General features: G+C 47.6%; 1 protein-coding gene across 1 annotated transcript; it reads left to right on the top strand.

Moving 5' to 3' along the window:
- The first annotated feature begins 4,574 nt into the window (after positions 1-4,574).
- LOC103000562 (cytochrome P450 4A11-like) lies at positions 4,575-17,158 on the top strand. Its single transcript, XM_057544764.1, is given in 15 exon segments — positions 4,575-4,769; positions 9,136-9,169; positions 9,172-9,276; positions 9,906-9,950; positions 10,461-10,588; positions 11,496-11,577; positions 11,580-11,619; positions 11,992-12,146; positions 12,613-12,719; positions 12,802-12,889; positions 12,892-12,991; positions 13,086-13,219; positions 14,124-14,186; positions 14,324-14,402; positions 16,990-17,158. Coding segments are annotated over 15 exon segments (1,524 nt in total).
- The last annotated feature ends 2,394 nt before the right edge of the window (positions 17,159-19,552 follow it).

The raw sequence follows: 19,552 nt of genomic DNA, 5'->3' as shown, positions 1-19,552 counted from the left end.
TATAAATATCAATTAAGTCCATCTTGTTTAATGTATCATTTAAAGCTTGTGTTTCCTTATTTATTTTCATTTTGGATGATCTGTCCATTGGTGAAAGTGGGGTGTTAAAGTCCCCTACTATGATTGTGTTACTGTCAATTTCCCCTTTTATGGCTGTTAGTATTTGCCTTATGTATTGAGGTGCTCCTATGTTGGGTGCATATATATTTGCCATTGTTATATCTTCTTCTTGGATTGATCCCTTGATCATTATGTAGTGTCCTTCCTTGTCTCTTGTAATAGTCTTTGTTTTAAAGTCTATTTTGTCTGATATGAGAATTGCTACTCCAGCTTTCTTTTGATTTTCATTTGCATGGAATATTTTTTTCCATCCCCTCACTTTCAGTCTGTATGTGTCCCTAGGTCTGAAGTGGGTCTCTTGTACACAGTATACAGGTCTTGTTTATGTATCCATTCAGGCAGTCTATGTCTTTTTGTTGGAGCATTTAATCCATTTACATTTAAGGTAATTATCAATATGTATGTTCCTATTACCATTTTCTTAATTGTTTTGGGTTTGTTATTGTAGGCCTTTTCCTTCCCTTGTGTTTCCCGCCTAGAGAAGTTCCTTTAGTATTTGTTGTAAAGCTGGTTTGGTGGTGCTGAATTCTCTTAGCTTTTGCTTGTCTGTAAAGGTTTTAATTTCTCTGTCAAATCTGAATGAGATCCTTGCTTGGTAGAGCAATCTTGGTTGTAGGTTTTTCCCCTTCATCACTTTAAATATGTCCTGCCACTCCCTTCTGGCTTGCAGAGTTTCCGCTGAAAGATCAGCTGTTAACCTTATGGGGATTCCCTTGTGTGTTATTTGTTGTTTTTCCCTTGCTGCTTTCAATATTTTTTCTTTGTATTTAATTTTTGATAGTTTGATTAATATGTGTCTTGGCGTGTTTATCCTTGGATTTATCCTGTATGGGACTCTCTGTGCTTCCTGGACTTGATTAACTATTTCCTTTCCCATATTAGGGAAGTTTTCAACTATAATCTCTTCAAATATTTTCTCAGTCCCTTTCTTTTTCTCTTCTTCTTCTGGGACCCTTATAATTCGAATGTTGGTACATTTAATGTTGTCCCAGAGGTCTCTGAGACTGTCCTCAATTGTTTTCATTCTTTTTTCTTTATTCTGCTCTGCAGTAGTTATTTCCACTATTTTATCTTCCAGGTCACTTATCCGTTCTTCTGCGTCAGTTATTCTGCTATTGATCCCTTCTAGAGAATTGTTAATTTCATTTATTGTGTTGTTCATCACTGTTTGTTTGCTCTTTAGTTCTTCTAAGTCCTTTATAAACGTTTCTTGTATTTTCTCCATTCTATTTCTAAGATTTTGGATCATCTTTACTATCATTATTCTGAATTCTTTTTCAGGTAGACTGCCTATTTCCTCTTCATTTGTTAGGTCTGATGGGTTTTTTGCCTTGCTCCTTCATCTGCTGTGTGTTTCTCTGTCTTCTCATTTTGCTTAACTTACTGTGTTTGGGGTCTCCTTTTCGCAGGCTGCAGGTTCGTAGTTCCCACTGTTTTTGGTGTGTGTCCCCAGTGGCTAAGGTTGTTTCAGTGGGTTGTGTACGCTTCTTGGTGGAGGGGATTAGTGCCTGTGTTCTGGTGGATGAGTCTGGATCTTGTCTTTCTGGTGGGCAGGACCACGTCTGGTGGTGTGTTTTGGGGTATCTGTGGCCTTATGATTTTAGGCAGCCTCTCTGCTAATGGATGGGATGGTGTTCCTGTCTTGCTAGTTGCTTGGCATAGGGTGTCCAGCACTGTAGCTTGCTGGTCATTGAGTGGAGCTGGGTCTTGGCGTTGAGATGGAGATCTCTGGGAGATTTTCACTGTTTGATATTACGTGGAGCTGGGAGGTCTCTTGTGGACCAGTGTCCTGAAGTTGGCTCTCCCACCTCAGAGGCACAGCCCTGACATCTGGCTGGAGCAACAAGAGCCTGGCATCCACATGGCTCAGAATAAAAGGGAAAAGAAAAAAGAAAGAAAGGAAGAAGTAGATAAAATAAAATAAAGTTATTAAAATAAAAAATAAAAATAATTATTAAGAAAAAAATTTTTAAGTAATAAAAAAGAAAAACGACAGACAGACAGAACCCTAGGACAAATGGTAAAAGCAAAGCTATACAGACAAAATCACACACAGAAGCATACACATACACACTCACAAAAAGAGAAAAAGGGAAAAAAATATATATATATATCGTTGCTCCCAAAGTCCACCTCCTCAATTTGGGGTGATTCGTTGTCTATTCAGGTATTCCACAGATGCAGGGTACATCAAGCTGATTGTGGAGATTTAATCCGCTGCTCCTGATGCTGCTGGGAGAAATTTCCCTTTCTCTTCTTTGTTCGCACAGCTCCTGGGGTTCAGCTTTGGATTTGGACCCGCCTCTGCATGTAGGTCGCCTGAGGGTGTCTGTTCTTCCCTCAGACAGGACGGGGTTAAAGGAGCAGCTGATTTGGGGGCTCTGGCTCACTCAGGCCTGGGGGAGGGTGGGGTACGGATGTGGGGTGAGCTTGTGGCGGCAGAGGCCGGCGTGATGTTGCACCAGCCTGAGGTGCACCGTGCATTCTCCCGGGGAAGTTGTCCCTGGATCACGGGACCCTGGCAGTGGCGGGCTGCACAGGCTTCCAGGAGGGGTGGTGTGGAGAGTGACCTGTGCTTGCACACAGGCTTCTTGGTGGTGGCAGCAGCAGCCTTAGCGTCTCATGCCCATCTCTGGGGTCCGCGCTGATAGCCGCGGCTCACGCCTGTCTCTGGAGCTCGTTTAGGCGGCGCTCTGAATCCCCTCTCCTCGCGCACCAGGAAACAAAGAGGGAAGAAAAAGTCTCTTGCCTCTTCGGCAGCTGCAGACTTTTTCCCGGACTCCCTCCCGGCTAGCACCGAAGCCCGAGCCTCAGCTCCCAGCCCCCGCCCGCCCCGGCGGGTGAGCAGACAAGCCTCTTGGGCTGGTGAGTGCCAATTGTCACCAATCCTCTGTGCGGGAATCTCTCCGCTTTGCCCTCCGCACCCCTGTGGCTGTGCTCTCCTCCGCGGCTCCAAAGCTTCCCCCCTCCGCCACCACCCCGTCTCCGCCTGCGAAGGGTCTTCCTAGTGCGTGGAAACCTTTCCTCCTTCACAGCTCCCTCCCACTGGTGCAGGTCCCATCCCTCTTCTTTTGTCTCTGTTTTTTCTTTTTTCTTTTGCCCTACCCAGGTACGTGGGGAGCTTCTTGCCTCTTGGGAGGTCTGAGGTCTTCTGCCAGCGTTCAGTGGGTATTCTGTAGGAGTTGTTCCACGCGTAGATGTATTTCTGATGTATTTGTGGGGAGGAAGGTGATATCCACGTCTTACTCTTCTGCCATCTTGAAGCTCCTCCCTGTTTTGTTTTGTTTTGTTTTTTTTAATGAAAGGCCTCTACCTGGCAGATTCATTTTTTGTAGAGGAGTAAAAGTAAACACAATATGATAAATTGCAGCAGCATCAAACCTAAATTTATCAAACCCAGAAGAAGTGCCTGGGGTGACTTGCCCACAGGAGTAATTGCTTCAAGCTGCCACCTTAGGGATAGACTGCCCCCCTCTTCTGCCTTTCTGTTGCCTGTAAGATGAACCAGGAAGCATCCTGGAATAAAAAAATTTAATTTCTTTTTTAAAACATGGCACCCAAAACTGAACCTAGTCTTTTCAAGGTGGTGATCTAATCAATCCAAAGTTATCCTCATTCCATCCTTCATTCATTCATTGAATCTGTAAGTATTTTTAGGCATCATCAGTAGGCACAGTCCTCTGGTCCAGGCTATGGAAAGCATAAGGACACAGAATGCCTAGTGACAACCTTCAAGGAGTCCTTGGTTGGGTTGTGTGGGTACTAAATGAATGGGAAAAATATTTACTGGTTAATAAATGTTGACCACAGATGACACAGTTTTTTTAAGAATTTAGCAGACAGATGTACATTTTGCTTTGATCACTTTGTTGTAAGCTTTTCTCAGATCATTGAAAATCTTCATGAACATCATTTTCAATGACTGCTACATCTAACCATATGGTTTGCCCAACACTTTTTCATAAAAGCTGCCCTGGATAGTGAAGCTTGCACGTATGCCAGTACATGGAGTTGATAACCTGAAAGAGTCTCCTGCTACTTGGAAACACTAGAAAACAGATCAAACATGAAACATCCCCAGGAAAGTTTAGGGGCTGCCATGTATGGACTGGAGTCTCAACCCAATAATCGTCTCTTTAAGTTCATGGTTAACAGCAAAGTCTCTGGAGCCAGACTGCCTTGATGGAGATAAACATGAAAAAAGTGAGGGTGAGAGACTTGAGGATAACCTTGTTCTCATCCTTGCTCTTCTATATCTGATCTCCATGACTTTATTGGTGCCCACCCCAAGGTGGGTCCTCCACAGTTAATCAACCCTGGAGACCCAGGTCTGAGCTCTGCCCTCACCTTCACCCTCCCCCAGGTGGGCGGGGCAAGCCTCCCTGACCAGGCTGGGTGCTCAGGGGAGGTCAGCCACCTTCAGGGACAGTCAGCGATCCAGAAGCCACTGCACCATGAGTGTCTCTGTGCTGAGCCCCACCAGAGCCCTGGGCAGTGTCTCTGGGCTCCTGCAGGTGGCCTCCCTGCTCGGCCTGGTTCTGCTTCTACTCAAGGCAGCACAGCTCTACCTGCGCAGACAGTGGCTGCTCCAAGCCCTCCAGCAGTTCCCGTCTCCTCCTTCCCACTGGCTCTATGGGCACATGCAGGAGGTAGGATGGAGTGGGACGGGGGAGTGGGAGGGCAGGGAGGGCCGGGGCTCTCAGACCATGGTCCTGGTGAGCAAGCCCATGGGACAAAGCCTTGTTGTGGGACGAGCACGTGGCCTCACCAAAGGACCCAGCTTATCTCTCAGGTCTTGGCTCCTCATCCCAGTCCGGGGAGATCCCTCCCTCCCAGGACCCTGTGCTGGTGTCCTTGGGTCTGTCAGACACTCCTTCTTTAGGTAGATCTGCAGGCTGTCTTAGCAGCCCTGCACTTTGAGGACAGTGGCTGTTCCTTCCTGAGTCTGCCCCGTCTCCAGACTGAGCAGCTTCAGCTCTTTACATAGAACAGGCTTCTAGATGCTTCCCTGCCCCATCCCTCAATCCCATCCTCTCTGCCTGGCCCTGAGCTTGCCTGGGAGCACAGACGTCAGTCTGATGGATGCAGCCCTGTGGGCTCGCTGTCCGTGGAGATGACAGACAGGAATCTAGGAAGGTGTCAGGTGACAGGAAAAGAGGCCCACCTACTGGATGAGTGTATAGTAGGGTGTCGGGACAAACCGGCTTGGTTTGCTTGAGATTGAGGGATTTTTCAAGGCTGATTATTTCAGTGCTAAAACTAGTAGCTGGCACACATGAGCGAGAAGGTTTCCAGATGGCACCGGGTAAGGAGTACTGGCAATTGAGTTGAGACATTAAACAGAATCTGTTTACCTCCCACTTCCCATCCCCCAAACCCCTGAACTGTGAGCTCCACGGGGCTGAGGTATCATCCCCTTCCTGTATCCCAATACCCAGCACAGAGCCTGACACAAAGGAATGCTTGGCCCAGGTGTGTGGAGTGACTGAGAAAGGAGCAGCTCACATGTTGGTGAGGGACAGTGCCTACCCAGGCAGCTCTGTTAGCTCTGATCCTGGCGAGGACAGCGCAGAGCAAGGTGAGGGGCCACATGGAGAGGGGCTCATTAATGGTGTGTGGATTGAACAAGCCTAAGGAGATGGGGTGTTGCAGAGAGCTGAGGCTTCTATTTCTCAAAGAAAGAGGCCAAGCGATTAGCAGCAGAGTAGAGCCAAAGACAGAGGAAACTATTAATATCAGCCACAGAGAGACAGCCAAAACCCATCTTGTTCATGCAAATTGTTGTACTAATGACTTCCAGATTATTTGTTGATTTAGAGAAATTATGACCTTTGTTTTGATGCAGTTGTCACTTTTCTCAGCTAGGATTTGACATAAGGAACAACTAAAAATTCCTCCGGTGACTTTCTCATTATAGTGATGGCCATTAGATGATATGTAGTTTCAGTAAGTAGATGATTTCTATTTACATAACTAATATTCCTCATGGTGCTGAATCATCTCTCAACTTCTGCTGGCCTAACAGACATTGCAGCCAATTTTTTCTTACTCTTTTAATACTGTCTGAGATTTCCATTTATTCAATATCTCTTGTTATTGGCTAAGTCGGGAATTAGAATGCCACATGTAATTAGATTGAAGCTAATCTTTCAGGCCAGATGACAAGTGACAAGGTGGGGCAGTTAAGCAGATGGGCTCTGTTGCCAAGTTACCTAGATTCATATATCACCTCTTGACACATACTTTAAATACCTGCTCGATACCTCAGTTTCCTCATCTGTAATATGGGATGATGATAATAATTATAGTACTCAAGTGAGGTATTATAATCTTAGAATGGTGCATGGCACAGAGCAAAGGCCACAGTTACACTCACTCTAATTTGTATGAATTTAAAATAATATTAATGCCTGTGAGGACAGACATTTTGGAGGTTTAACAAACTCACTGAATTAAATAGGGGTAAAATCCAACAAGAAATATGAAAAGGGGAACTTACAACTTTGGGATTCAAACAGCCCCAAACTGCCCCATCTTTCCCCATGTCCTCCCTCCTATCTCATCTGTACCTGCCATGCCAACAGAATCCACACGTCTGGCAATTGCATTGTCAGATGGCATTATTACCTGTCCAGCTACTCCCCTTGTGTCTCCCTTTGGGGAAATTCCTTTGTGGCTACAGTTCCCAGAAGTAACCAGGAGAGGACATTCCACAGGAGCCCTGACTGCATTGAGTGGTTGCAGCCTGGAGGCCAGATGGCACTGGGTTTTTGCCTACAGGGTCAACACCACTGCCACCATGGGCACCATGACCTCTATGAGAGTCTCAACTGGCTCTGGACAGACATGCTCAAGACAGATGGCAGCCCCAGCCAGGTGACTGGTGGGCTCACGGACCAGTGGGCCTCAGGGTGACCCCAAGAGGAGAATGGACAGGTAGAACATAGTTTAGCTCCCTACCCAGGAGCAGGATTTGGGGGAGCTCACAGGCAATCAGAAAGGAGGCATGCTCCTGTGCAGAAACAGGGACACCCTCCCCGCCACCCAGGCCCCTGCTGGGCAGGCAACAAGAGATCCAAGAAAACTAGGTAACACAGCTGGGGAGGTAAGAGGCTCCCACCAGTCAGTCCCTGCACTGGATCAACAGAGCAGGGCAGTTCCAGTGATGGACGTGACCTGGGAACACAGAGCAACCCCCAGAATGAATTCAAGCAGGACACGTCTCAGTTCAGGATTGTCAGCCCCACCCACACCCCCAGAACAGGAGCTCCACAATAGCAGGGAGTTTGTTGTTCACTGCTGAATCTCTAGCTCCTAGGATGGCAACTGACCCAAAGTAAGTACTCAACACATAGTTACCAAATAAACGAATGAGTCCTTCTACCCATCTACTTATTCTTGTATTTGACATTCACTGTAGTGGAAGCATTTGGGGATGTCTGCTCTGAGATCTCTTCCCTCGCACAGGGTGGCCTTCGAAAACCCTATTCACCCCCAGCCACAGTTGACTGTAGCAGGTGGACGCCTTGGCCATGAGATTAGAATCAGATTCTTGGAATAGGATTCAGCAGTGCCACTCAGACATGATGGTGGCAGAATGGTGAGGTGCCAACCCCAGAAGGGTAGATGTTCCCTCCTGCATCGCCTGGACCCAGCTGCACAAGGACAGGGACTGTATCTGTTTGTTTGTAACTGTCTCACCAGCTTCTAGAATAACGTCTGTACGAGGTGAAGCCTCCATAAACACTTGCTGAGAGATGAATGCATGGACGTACAGAGAGAAAGAATGGGAGACACAGTCCTGGCAGCCCTTCAGTCCCTGGTTCCGCCCTTCCACAGCCTGGCTGGCCCCTGCCCTTGGGCTCCGTGAGATGCCCCTGGGCGCCCAGCTTTCTTTTCGTCCTTTTCCTCTCTCTTCCGTTAGCTCTGATTCTATCTGTCACTTGCAACAGCAATTTTAATCAAGACTCATTCATTCACACTCCTGCATGTACTCATTCCTTCTTCATGAACATTACTGATTCTTTTAAAAGTGAGGCTCAATCCCTATGAACCATGCTCTATGCTGGCTCTAAGAATACAGGGCTGACAGGTATGAAAGGTAAGCTGGTCAACACAGTGCCCTGCAATTAGAACATTGAGTTGCAACCTGATAATAGAGCCACCCAGGGAGCTTTGGGAACCCTAGGGAAGGACACCTTGGAGTCAGCAGGTTTGGCTTTAGATGCCGCTCACCTGGACATATCCTTTAACATGGGTTGCCTCATTCTTCAGTAAGACAGGATCAAGTAATTATCCCTCCCTTATACAGGTACGTACTTGTAATAGTGAGCATTACGTACTTGTAATAGTGTGTAAGGCCTGCCACAAAGTTCCACAAACTGGATGGCTGGAACAACACAATTTAGTGTCTCAGAGTTCTAGAGACTAGAGCCCAAAATCAAGATGTTGGCGGGGCTGGTTCCTTCTGCAGGCTGTGCAGGAAGCATCTATTCCCGGCCTCTCTCCTTGGCTGGTGAATCACAAGCTCCATATATCTCTTTATTTCATCTTCTCTCTATGAGTGTCTGTCTCTGTGTCCACATTTTCCCTCTTTTATAAAGACACCAGTCACATTGGATTTGGGACTACCCTAATGACCTCACTTAAACTTGATTTGAGGGGACACAACTGAACAAATAACTCTAATATAAGTCTGTGAAAAACACTGGTACACCATGGAGTCCATTACTAAACATTTATCAAGCACCCACTATGTGTAAGATTCTAAAGGCAGTTCTGGATGAAGGCCCATAAGTGGTCCATCTGGAAGCCAGAATAGGGCCTTAGGCCAAGTCTCTGCAAGAGAGCAAGAAGCCAGATCAGAGCCCAGCTTATTAGAAACAGTTCCAAACTCCTAAATTGCTGCTGATAGATCCAGAACTATCTCCTTGTTGCTGTCCTAACCTCCAGCACCCCTCCAAGCACTGGTTCTAAAGAGAATATTTTACTGATGTGTCTTTCCCTCTGTTACAGTACCCAAAGGACCAGGAGCTGCAAGAGGTACTGAAAAGGTAGAGAAATTCCCATGTGTCTGTCCTCACTGGCTGTGGGGGAACAAGGTTCACCTGGTGGTCTATGACCCTGACTACACGAAGGTGGTCCTGGGGAGATCTGGTGAGTACAAAACATGATCCCAGCTGGAGCGTATTTTCCCTCTTGGGTACATGCCCCTGGGTCTGTGAAATTCCAGAAGAGACTGAGAGTTCAGTCATCAATATCTGACTCTCTACCATCCAAACACCAGCCCACATCCCAGTCGAAGAACAGCATTGTTCACTTAAACTGAATGCTAACACAGCTGTGTGGGGCTGCATATTTTCATTCTTTCTTCTTGAACCCTATTGAGATGATTTTTATGTAAATAGCCCCAGATCTGAAAGACAATTTCTTATGCACACTGACTTGCATTTGCCTATCTTGGGTCATTGGATGGCTAAACCATCACAAATTGGAGGAAAACCACAGGCTTCTGTCTTAACCTATATTTCTTGTCGATTCACTGTCTTAGCCCCGTGGGTGTTCTGCTGCTGGGACACTGAGTCTGCCTTCCTGGGCCCACAGTGACTATCAGGACAGAGAGAGTCAGGGATGGGAGGCAAGTGGGAGGTGGCTTGAGACAGACTGCCAGCTGACAAGCATCAGGAAGGGCTGGCAGCCCATGGTCTGGACCACAGCTGCTCTGCGGGCTGCCTGCCTTGTTTGGTCCTGTCCACTTTCCTGTAATGCCTTCCTTACTTTTTCAAACCCTAAGTTTGCAGGTACCTACAGATTCTTGGCCCCCTGGATTGGTAAGTACCTCAAAACTAGTACTCTAGTACACTAGTAAACTAGTAAACTCTGGTACACTCCCAGCTAGGTTTACCAGGAGCTGCCTTGCTGACTCACAGAGAACAACAGGTGCCCGCCACCCTGTCACCACCCTCATCTCTGAATCAAACTTCATTTCCCTTCTTCTACTAAAACCCTCACCCCTTTGTACAGGTGCTGAGAGCCCCCCTGAAGCTCAGACTCTTCTTCATCACTTCTCAGTCCTCTGCGATATTCTCAGCCTGACTATTAACTAATTCCTTCTATCACCTGCCCCCCTACTCTTTTTCAACCTCTGTCTCTCGCAGCTGTCATAATCACATCCTATGGACCAGCCATTCTGGAAATTCACACTCCTGAACTGTACTGGCCTTTCCTACCTTTGCCCATGATGTGCCTTCTCCTGACACCCTTGGTTCCTCCCAAGTTGTCCCCAGTCGTCCCTCTGATCCAGTCTCTCTGACCCACACACACACCCATCTGTGGCCCAGGGAATGGTTTGCTCGTGTTGGAGGGGCAGACGTGGTTCCAGCACTGGCGGATGCTGACCCCAGCCTTCCACTATGACATCCTGAAGCCCTACGTGGGTCTCATGGCCGACTCTGTCCCACTGATGCTGGTGAGTCCATCCCTCGTAACCTGGACCCACTCTCATCCAGCACAGCTGACAAAGTCCACTCTCAGACACTTGTGTCCCTCAGATGTCCATCAGACACAACCCTCAGAATGATGCATTCAGAACTTACTAGGATACAGGGCTCTCCAAGAATGGATGGGACCCAGGCACCACCTTGGATCCGCACTTTAGTCATCGAAAAGGGAAAGGCGGGCCATGGTGTATTCAGGGTCCACTCTCCTCCCAACTCCCTGTCTTCAATGCAGTGGACTAGATCAAGGGTTATTCCCCTTGACAGCAGGGCAAGCTGCCCCTGGCTGGCCTGGGCAATGACACCTTCGGGGAAGGGTGGACATCCCAGGATATCACTCAGGTGGGCTCTGGCTTGGGGCCCAGGGCTTCTGCATGGAATTGAGCTCCTCATGGGAGGAAATGGGAGCAGGTCTATGATACATTCACAGAGCTGGGTCCTGCAGGATTTTGATTTCTCACCAACTGGTCTCAGTTAATGTTTAATGAATGAAAGGAAAGGAAGTCTCTGATGTCCCTTTCTTAGGGACCCTAGTACTGGAATCTTACGCTATCTCTTCCCTTGACAAATTTGCTTACCAGTGTTGGCCATTGCCTATCCAGGTCTGATCTCAGGATACAAAAGATTCCCCCTTGTCTCCTGAGAAACTATGCTTTCTGGCCTTCCAAAAGACCAGAAATATAAAAGTTATAAAACTTTCTGAGAAAATAGGCATCACATTACACATGTGTGTTACAGCCTTAAATTGCTAAAACACATCTGCTTAGAAAGTGAGGAAAACTCATCCAAAGATTTAGGGAGATGGAGAGAGAGCCTGGCCTTGTCAGCACAGGCCTTCTGGGGGAGCAGAGCAGGGTCAATGTCCCTCTCCCACCACAGGACAAGTGGGAGGAGCTCGTCAGCCTGGACTCACATCTGGAGATCCTTGGACACGTCTCCTTGATGACCCTGGACACCATCATGAATGCGCATTCAGCCTCCAGAGCAATGTCCAGACAGACAGGTCAGTGACGACCCTTCAACAGTAGGGTCCTTGTTCTCACCAGCTGGGGAGGACTTACCTGAGAGGCAGTTAGCACAGCGTGGATGCTTATCAGTACAAAAAGCAACATTCTGCACAGAGCCATGGACCACGGTCAAATTCCACCCAGACCAACCTTGACTCAGTCACAGGCCCTGATTCCTGCACAGGGAGAAGCCTGGCTGCTCAGGCCACTTGGAAAGGACTGAGGGTCTCCCGAGCTGTAAGGCAGAAATGACAAAGCCTCAGTGCTGCCTGTCCCCGCTGACTGAGGAACCCCCACCCGGAGCCCCACTCCGTCTCCAGGTCAGAGGCTCCCTCCACTCCAGTCTCCTCTGCATCCTCTCCTTTCAGGAAAATCCAGTCCTACATCCAGGCCATCAGGGACCTCAATAATCTGGTTTTTGCCCGGGTGAGGAATGTCTTCCACCAGAACGACTTCATCTACAGGCTGACCCCTGAAGGCCACTGGAGCCACCGGGCCTGCCAGCTGGCCCATCAACACACAGGTTCTGCTCCTCCTTCTGGGCGGCTCCCCCACCCCCTTCATCATGCACATGTAAAAGGGCCTGGCCTTGACCCCTCAGGCAGAGCCCAGACTCCTGCTTCCTCTTCAGGGGCTGGTACACACCCACGCTGGGTACTTCCCTGGTGCAGGGGTTGGGAACCGAGACGTCAGGGTGTCAGGTGAGGTGCAGGGAGATACAGGTGTCAACACGTTGGTGACGGTGGAATGAGACCCCCTCCCAGCAGCATTCAGGCAGAGCCTCCATGGGCTGTGTTATTGAGGGGATTCCAGACTTGGATCAGACGATGCTGGAGCTCTCTGCCCTGACATGTGCACCCATTCCCACCCTCGTCCTCATCCACCTGGTACCCAGATTGGGCTTGAGGGGCAGATGGGGCTACGGTGGGTGGTGCATCTGAGCCCCCAGGAGCCCTCAGCTCTGCCTGGGAACCACTGTTCTGGTATAGATGATGGGATCAAACTGAGGAAGGCTCACCTGCAGAAGGAGGGAGAGCTGGAGAAGGTGAGGAGCAAGAGGCACTTGGATTTCCTGGACATCCTCCTCTTTGCCAGAGTGAGTGTGGGCAGGAGAGGCCTGAGGCTTTGCCCAGAAGCACAGAGGAAGGGCAAACCCTGCACTCTCCCTGCCTCCGCAGATGGAGAATGGGAGCAGCTTGTCTGACACGGACCTCCGTGCCAAAGTGGACACGTTCATGGTCGAGGATCAAGACACCACAGCCAGTGGCACTCCTGGATCTTCCATGCTCTGACCTCCTACCTCAAGCATCAACAGAGTTGCCTGGAAGAGATCCAGAGCCTCCTGGGGGATGGCCCCTCCATCACCTGGTGAGTGCCCAGCAGATGGGGAACCCTGCCCCTCAGCCAGTGGAGAACCCCTTGTTGTCCAGCCCTGCCCACCCTCAGATGGGCTTCCTTTCAGGGACCCCCTGAACCAGATGCCCAACACCACCACGTGCATCAAGGAGACACTGTGACTCTATTCACCAGTGCCAGTCATCGGTAGAGATCTGAGCAAGCCCATCACCTTCCCTGATGGACGCTCCCTGCCTGCAGGTATGAACTTCACCCCACCCACTAACCTAAGCACTCTGCAAGACCACATGGGAGATCAGAAATCCACATGGGCTTGCCCACTTCCAGGATATTCTGACTATTGTTTACACCTCAAGATAATTATTTACTCTGTAGTTAGGATAAGGTGTATGAAATGCTTGACACAGAACTTGAACACAGCAAAAGCTCAATAAACAAATGCTAGACCCTGAATGTGGTCTTGTAATGGAGCCCTAAAATGCCATTTCCCTGAGATGTGAAGGCTTGAGGGAGAAGCAGACAGAAACAGTGGGAGATGTGGTTCTTTCCATATGGGGTCTAAGTAAATGAGGGAGCTCAGAGAATCCACTGTCATGGGTCAGATGGTCCAGTCTCTGGGGAGCCCTCAGGTGGATGGCAGAGAGCAGCTGATGCCCAGGTCTGAGAGCCCTGCCATGGTTGGAGGCCACCCACTGGCTCACCTCCCAGTGGGTCTGAATCCTAGCCCTGCCACCTCCTCTCTGTGGGATCACAGGCACGTCCCTCAACCTCTCGGAGGCTCAGATGCCTCATCTGCACATGGGGATAGGAGTGCCTTCCTTGAGGCCTGCTGTGAGGATTAAATGAGTTAATGCACATTCCCCGAGGGCTCATGATGGCACTTGATAAATGAGAGTAGTCACTTGAGTTGCTCCTAAATGTAAGCCTCCAATTCTTTTCCTTCTCAGTTCTGGGCATGGTTACCTACTCCTAATCTGTGCTCCTGTGCGTCGTCACCTCCAGCCCACCTCTCTTGCAATAGCATCATTTCATTCAGAGTGATGGAGGGTAGATCTCATGGTGGCTCCCAGATCTTTTGTGCCGGCACATTGCCCCTGTTGCCACGGGTACCATCAGTATTCCTTCTCTCCTCCCTGCCTCACAGGAATCCCGCTCTCCCTCTCCTTTTATGGACTTCACCACAACCCGAAGGTGTGGCCGAACCCAGAGATATGATGGAGGAGGGGATGGGATGCTCTCTCCAGACCAGCACCTCCTCCTGCTCCCCCTCGGGGATTCTTGTCCCCTGGTGGATTGGCACAAGTAGTTTGACCCCACCTGCCCTGGCCCCGGTGCTCTCTCTGCAGGTGTTTGACCCATCCCGGTTTGCACCGGGTTCTGATCGACACAGCCATGCTTTCCTGCCCTTCTCAGGAGGATCCAGGTGAGGCTTTCTGTGCTTGGTGCAGCTGGGTGTCACTGGGTGCTACCCCATGTCTGTGACCTCCTATATTCATATGTGGTGTATGCAGTTATGCCTTTTATGTTGGTGTATTGGGATGGAAGCATGTTTCTGTATGTTCAACATACAAGTGGCCTAAAGGCACTTTAGGGCAGGCCACAGACTAACCCACAGCTCTTTCTCAATGGCTGGCCACATTTCAGTGTTGATGGCTGTTCCAAGTTTAGTGTATTGTAGTGTTTTTTCTCACTGTAAGATGATGACTCTACCTAATTAAAATTACTCACTGTGTATGTATAACTGATTCACTTTGTTATAAAGCAGAAGCTAACACACCATTGTAAGGCAATTATACTTCAATAAAGATGTTTAAAAAAAAAAAAGAAATAAAATTCTGTAAACTAGAAAAAAAATTACTCACTGTGTGTTAAATTTCAAGTGTCCTCTGTTTCAATTGTCATAATTTTAAAGGGTGGATTTTTTATTCTACATCTTCTCAGTCCCACCTTTCTATTTACTTCCCCATTATGCATCCTGTTGCATCATGAGTAGTTTACATATGCTTCCATTTTCAGATGCCCTGCATGAAACTGTTGAAGCCATATACTGGAAAAGTTATAGCAGCGTTTTAAGAAAGTTTGTTATCAATGTGTGTCACTTTGTCCTTGGGGTCTATCCAAAAGATGTTTTGACAGCATATTAATGTCTGATACACATGACAATTTCCCCAGTTGTCAAAACTTTTCCTGTGATCTGAGATCTTTTTCCATGATATTATACATTGAGTCCAATAGTCCAAGCAGGCAAAAGTATAGAATTGAGACAATCAAGTGCCTTTGAGAGAAAAATCTACTAATTTGTATATGATACATACATTTGGAAGGTTTCTGGCATGTAAAATATCGAGCATACTTGAAATAGCTGCTGAGCTGGACAAGAATACTCCATATCGGCTGCTGGGAAAATCTTCCCAGGCTGCTAGAATCCTCCCCTGTAATAGTAACTTCCATAAACTTTGTAATTACTTAGTAGAAACAAGTTTTTTTCTGAATCTATAATTCTGTGAAACTTTTAGTTGGTGAATCAACCTTCACAGAACAGGCTTGACACAAACATGCTTCCAGAATATGCTCTAGGTTTTGGTTTCTGCCAGGGTCCTGTTCTTTCTTGTAGACATTGGCTGCACATCACGCGGCTGCCACTAGAGGACGGGGGTATGTACGAGGCAGCTCAATTCCTAGGTCAGAATTAATATTTACTTTTATTCCATTCTGGTTTTATTTTTCAATTCAATTAACTTTATTTAAATATAAAACTATTTATTAAGCTGTCTCTGTGTGCCAAGTTCTGTGCTAGGAGATGGGAAGGCAGAGATGAAAGACACTGTCCCTGCCTCCTACAGTACACAGTCAAGAAACAAATACCTCGGCAATTCCCTGGCGGTCCAGGGGTTAGGACTCTGTGCTTTCACTGCCGTGGCCCGGGTCCAATCTCTGGTCGGGGAACTAAAATCCCGCAAGCCTCATGGCACGGCCAAAAAAACAAAAAACAAAATAACAAAAACCTCTACTCAAGATCGACATCATTCCTTCTTTCTTTCACTCACTCATTCATTCATTGAGCAGGTTGTTGAATGTTCCATGTTTCTGGCACTGTCCTGGTCACTGGACTGAGATGTGTCCTTGAGTTAACACTAATGGTGTCTTGGGGGTCCAGGGAGGAAGAGGTGTAGCTGGCAGTGGGGGGAGGGGACCTCAACAGGAGCTGAGTGGGGAAGAGGAGCTGGGCAGGTGTGACATGAGTGAGGAGCAGCCCAGAGAGGGTTGTGATGCCAGCTGCGGCCCTGCGACGTGTCCTCCCTGTGATGGAGGGCACAGCAGGCCCCGAGCTGCCAGGGCTTCAGTAGAGGGAGGGGAGGCACGGAGACTGAAAAGGCCAGTGAGGAGACCACGGGATGGGAGGAGGGGCCTTGCTGGAGTAGAATGGGAGGCTCCAGGGCCGGGTTGACTGAGGGGCTGAGGGGAGACAGGAGGCCGGAGCATTAACTGGGAGGCAAGTGGTCCAGCAGGTTGAGGGTCGCTAACCCGTGGCCCCTCCAGGAAGCCTCCCTGTTGCCATCCTGACTTCCTCACACAACTCTGTCCTGTCCTGTCTGGGGACTGGGGCCCCTGCTTGTCTGCCATGGGTGGTGAGGGCCTGAGAGTGTGCCCACACCCCCCTGCAGTGCCCTGGCCTGGCCTGAAACCAGAAACTGCCTGTGGACGTGTGAACAAAGTACTAATTCACATTTACTGATTCACGTGACTTGACGCTGCGGCTTAGAGTGCCGACCCTCCCCAGCAGGACTTGCTACTGCTGAGAGCAGAAGTAGGAATTAGGAGCTAGTCCTGGAGAGAGGTGGGCTTTGTAAAGGTCAGGGGGAGAGGGTGGACCGAGGCTTGGGCGGCACGTTCAGTGTGACCCGTAAGGAAGGGATCGGGGCTGGGCCACATGGAGGAGAGCCCTGAATGCCCTGTACCCGGCAGGGGTTAGAAGCCTCTGCTCACTTCCTTCTCCCTCCCTGACCCAGGAACTGCATCGGGAAGCAGTTTGCCATGAATGAGATGAAGGTGGCCGTGGCCCTGACCTTGCTTCGCTTTGAGCTGGCACCGGATCCCTCCAGGGTCCCTGTTCCCATTCCAAGAGTTGTGTTGAAGCCCCAGAATGGGATCCACTTGCAGCTCAGGAAGCTCCTATAATCCTTGTTGGGGACAAGGACAAGCTCTGAGGGCCCCTGCCTACCATCCTTTCTTGCTGTCACTCTCTCCTGTCCTTGCCTCTGTGCCCACTTCTTGCTTCTATCTGCCCACCTGCCGGCCTACCTCATCTCCTGCCTCCTGCCCATCAGACTCTCTCACCCTTTCTCAGGCTTCCTACTTCTTTTTCTGTTACCTTTCTCCTACCCACCTGTATCTCTGTCCACCAAACTCCTCATCACCTGCCCTACTCCAGCCTGTCTGCCCTCTCCCTGCCTTTTTTCCTTCCTGCCTGCTTGTCTGTCCTGTATTAGTTTCCTCTTCCCGCCACAAAAAATTACCAGGAATTTAGTGACGTACAACAACACAAAATTTTAATCTTACAGTTTAGGAGATCACAAATCTGAAATTGATTTAACTGGGCCACAACCAAGGTGTTGCAGAAGCTCTAAGGAAGAATCTCTTTTCTTGCATTCCCAGCTTCTAGAACTTTGCAATGCTTTTCAGTGAGTGGATTAGGCCCTCCCAGAGTATCAAGGAAATCTTTTCTTAAATTCAGTGGATTGTAGATGTTAACCATAGCTACAAAATCTTCAGAGCAACAGCTAGACTTCTGTTTAATTGATTAACTGCATCTACAGCTTATCCAAGTTTACACAAAAAACTAAACATTAAAGTCCACCCCTTTCAACTTGGCATCCCTACAAATCCCCTTAAACCATACTTAATCTGCAAATGAAGACTTTATAAAGTCATACTCTGCCAACTATCTGACGTATAATTGAAAGACTCTAACTCTTTTGCCTCAAGACAACAGAAAGCCATTGGATGGTGGTCACTCTTCTCCCTGATATCCTGGAATTTTAATGCTGTGAGGTTAAGTTAACTATTATTAATATACCTTACGTTATATGTGAAGGGAATGAGAGAAGGAAGAAAAAAATCTGATACACACAAACATGCACACACAGTCATATTCATAACAAAATAAGGAAGAAATACTCATAATAATTACTGTCCTTGTTTCTGCAACTGATCACATGGTCATAACTAGCTATGATAACTACCTTCTCCCATCACCCACTCTATGTTCTCTTTGCCCTCAAAAAGCACCTCATCTGGTCATGGTACTTTGCCTGGTGGGATGATTCAAAACTTCATTCTTGAAGGATCTGGGCCATTACTAGCCTGCCTGAACGGCACTGTGGCATTTTTCCATTTATTTTAATGACTGGGCATGGTAGTTCTAAGAGTCACCCAAAGTATCGCCTCTATTCTGGGCATACCCCTCCTGACCTTCATTGGTAAGGAACCTACCAATTTCACTTCAGTATTCAGGATTATTCCAGTACAGAAACTGCCTTTGATACAAAGGCATGAGGAGCCGAAAGTGGCCAGGTGGCAGCCTTAACTTTCAGTTCAGTGTCATCTTTGTTGTGTTTCTGGGTGGAAGCCTGCCTCCCTTTGGAACTAAGGGAGCTCTAGGCTAACAGAGCATAAGGTTGCAGGGACAAGAAGCAAACATTTTGCTAATAGGATCACTTGGCGTTATAATAATAATGAGTGGTGCCACTCATATTTCCATCCCTTGATTCCTGGGCATGTGAATCTTGGCAGTGGAAGAAACAGCACCATGTTTACAGCAGCACTGTTTACAATAGCCAAGATATGGAAGCAACCTATGTCCATCAACAGATGAATGGATAAAGATGTGGTATATATACAATGGAATACTACTCAGCCATAAAAAAGAATGAAAGAATGCCATTTGCAGCAACATGGATAGACCTAGAGATTATCATACTAACTGAAGTAAGTCAGACAGAGAAAGTAAATATTATATGATATCACTTATATGTGGAATCTAAAAATATAATACAAATGAACTTATTTACAAAACAGAAACAGACTCACAGACATAGAAACACACTTATGGTTACCAAGGAGAAGGTGGGGGTGGAATAAATTAGGAGTATGGGATTAACAGATACACACTACTATATATAAAACTGGTAAACAACAAGAATTTACTATATAGCACAGGGAACTATGTTCAGTATCTTGTAGTAACCTATAATGGAAAAGAATCTGAAAAAGATTATATATAGGCATATATCTGAATCACTTTGCTGTACATCTGAAACTAACACAATATTGCAAATCAACTGTAAGTCAATAAAAAAAAGAAACAGCACCATATATTGGGCATCGATTTATAACATATACAACCTCCTGGAGAACCTTACCTCAGACATGAAAGTTATTGCCACCTAGCTGGTGCTATATACCCAAACCTATTCTAAGGTTATTTTTCTGGTTCTGGAATGCATAATTGGAATACATATATTCAACAATTGGCAAAGAAGACTCAGCTGAATTTAGGGGTTTGATGTCTCC

This window comes from Balaenoptera acutorostrata, chromosome 1, assembly GCF_949987535.1.
Source record: "Balaenoptera acutorostrata chromosome 1, mBalAcu1.1, whole genome shotgun sequence".
Classification (NCBI taxonomy): domain Eukaryota; kingdom Metazoa; phylum Chordata; class Mammalia; order Artiodactyla; family Balaenopteridae; genus Balaenoptera; species Balaenoptera acutorostrata.
The sequence above is the reverse complement of the archived record's forward strand: the minus strand, read 5'-3'. Positions and strand labels throughout refer to the sequence as shown.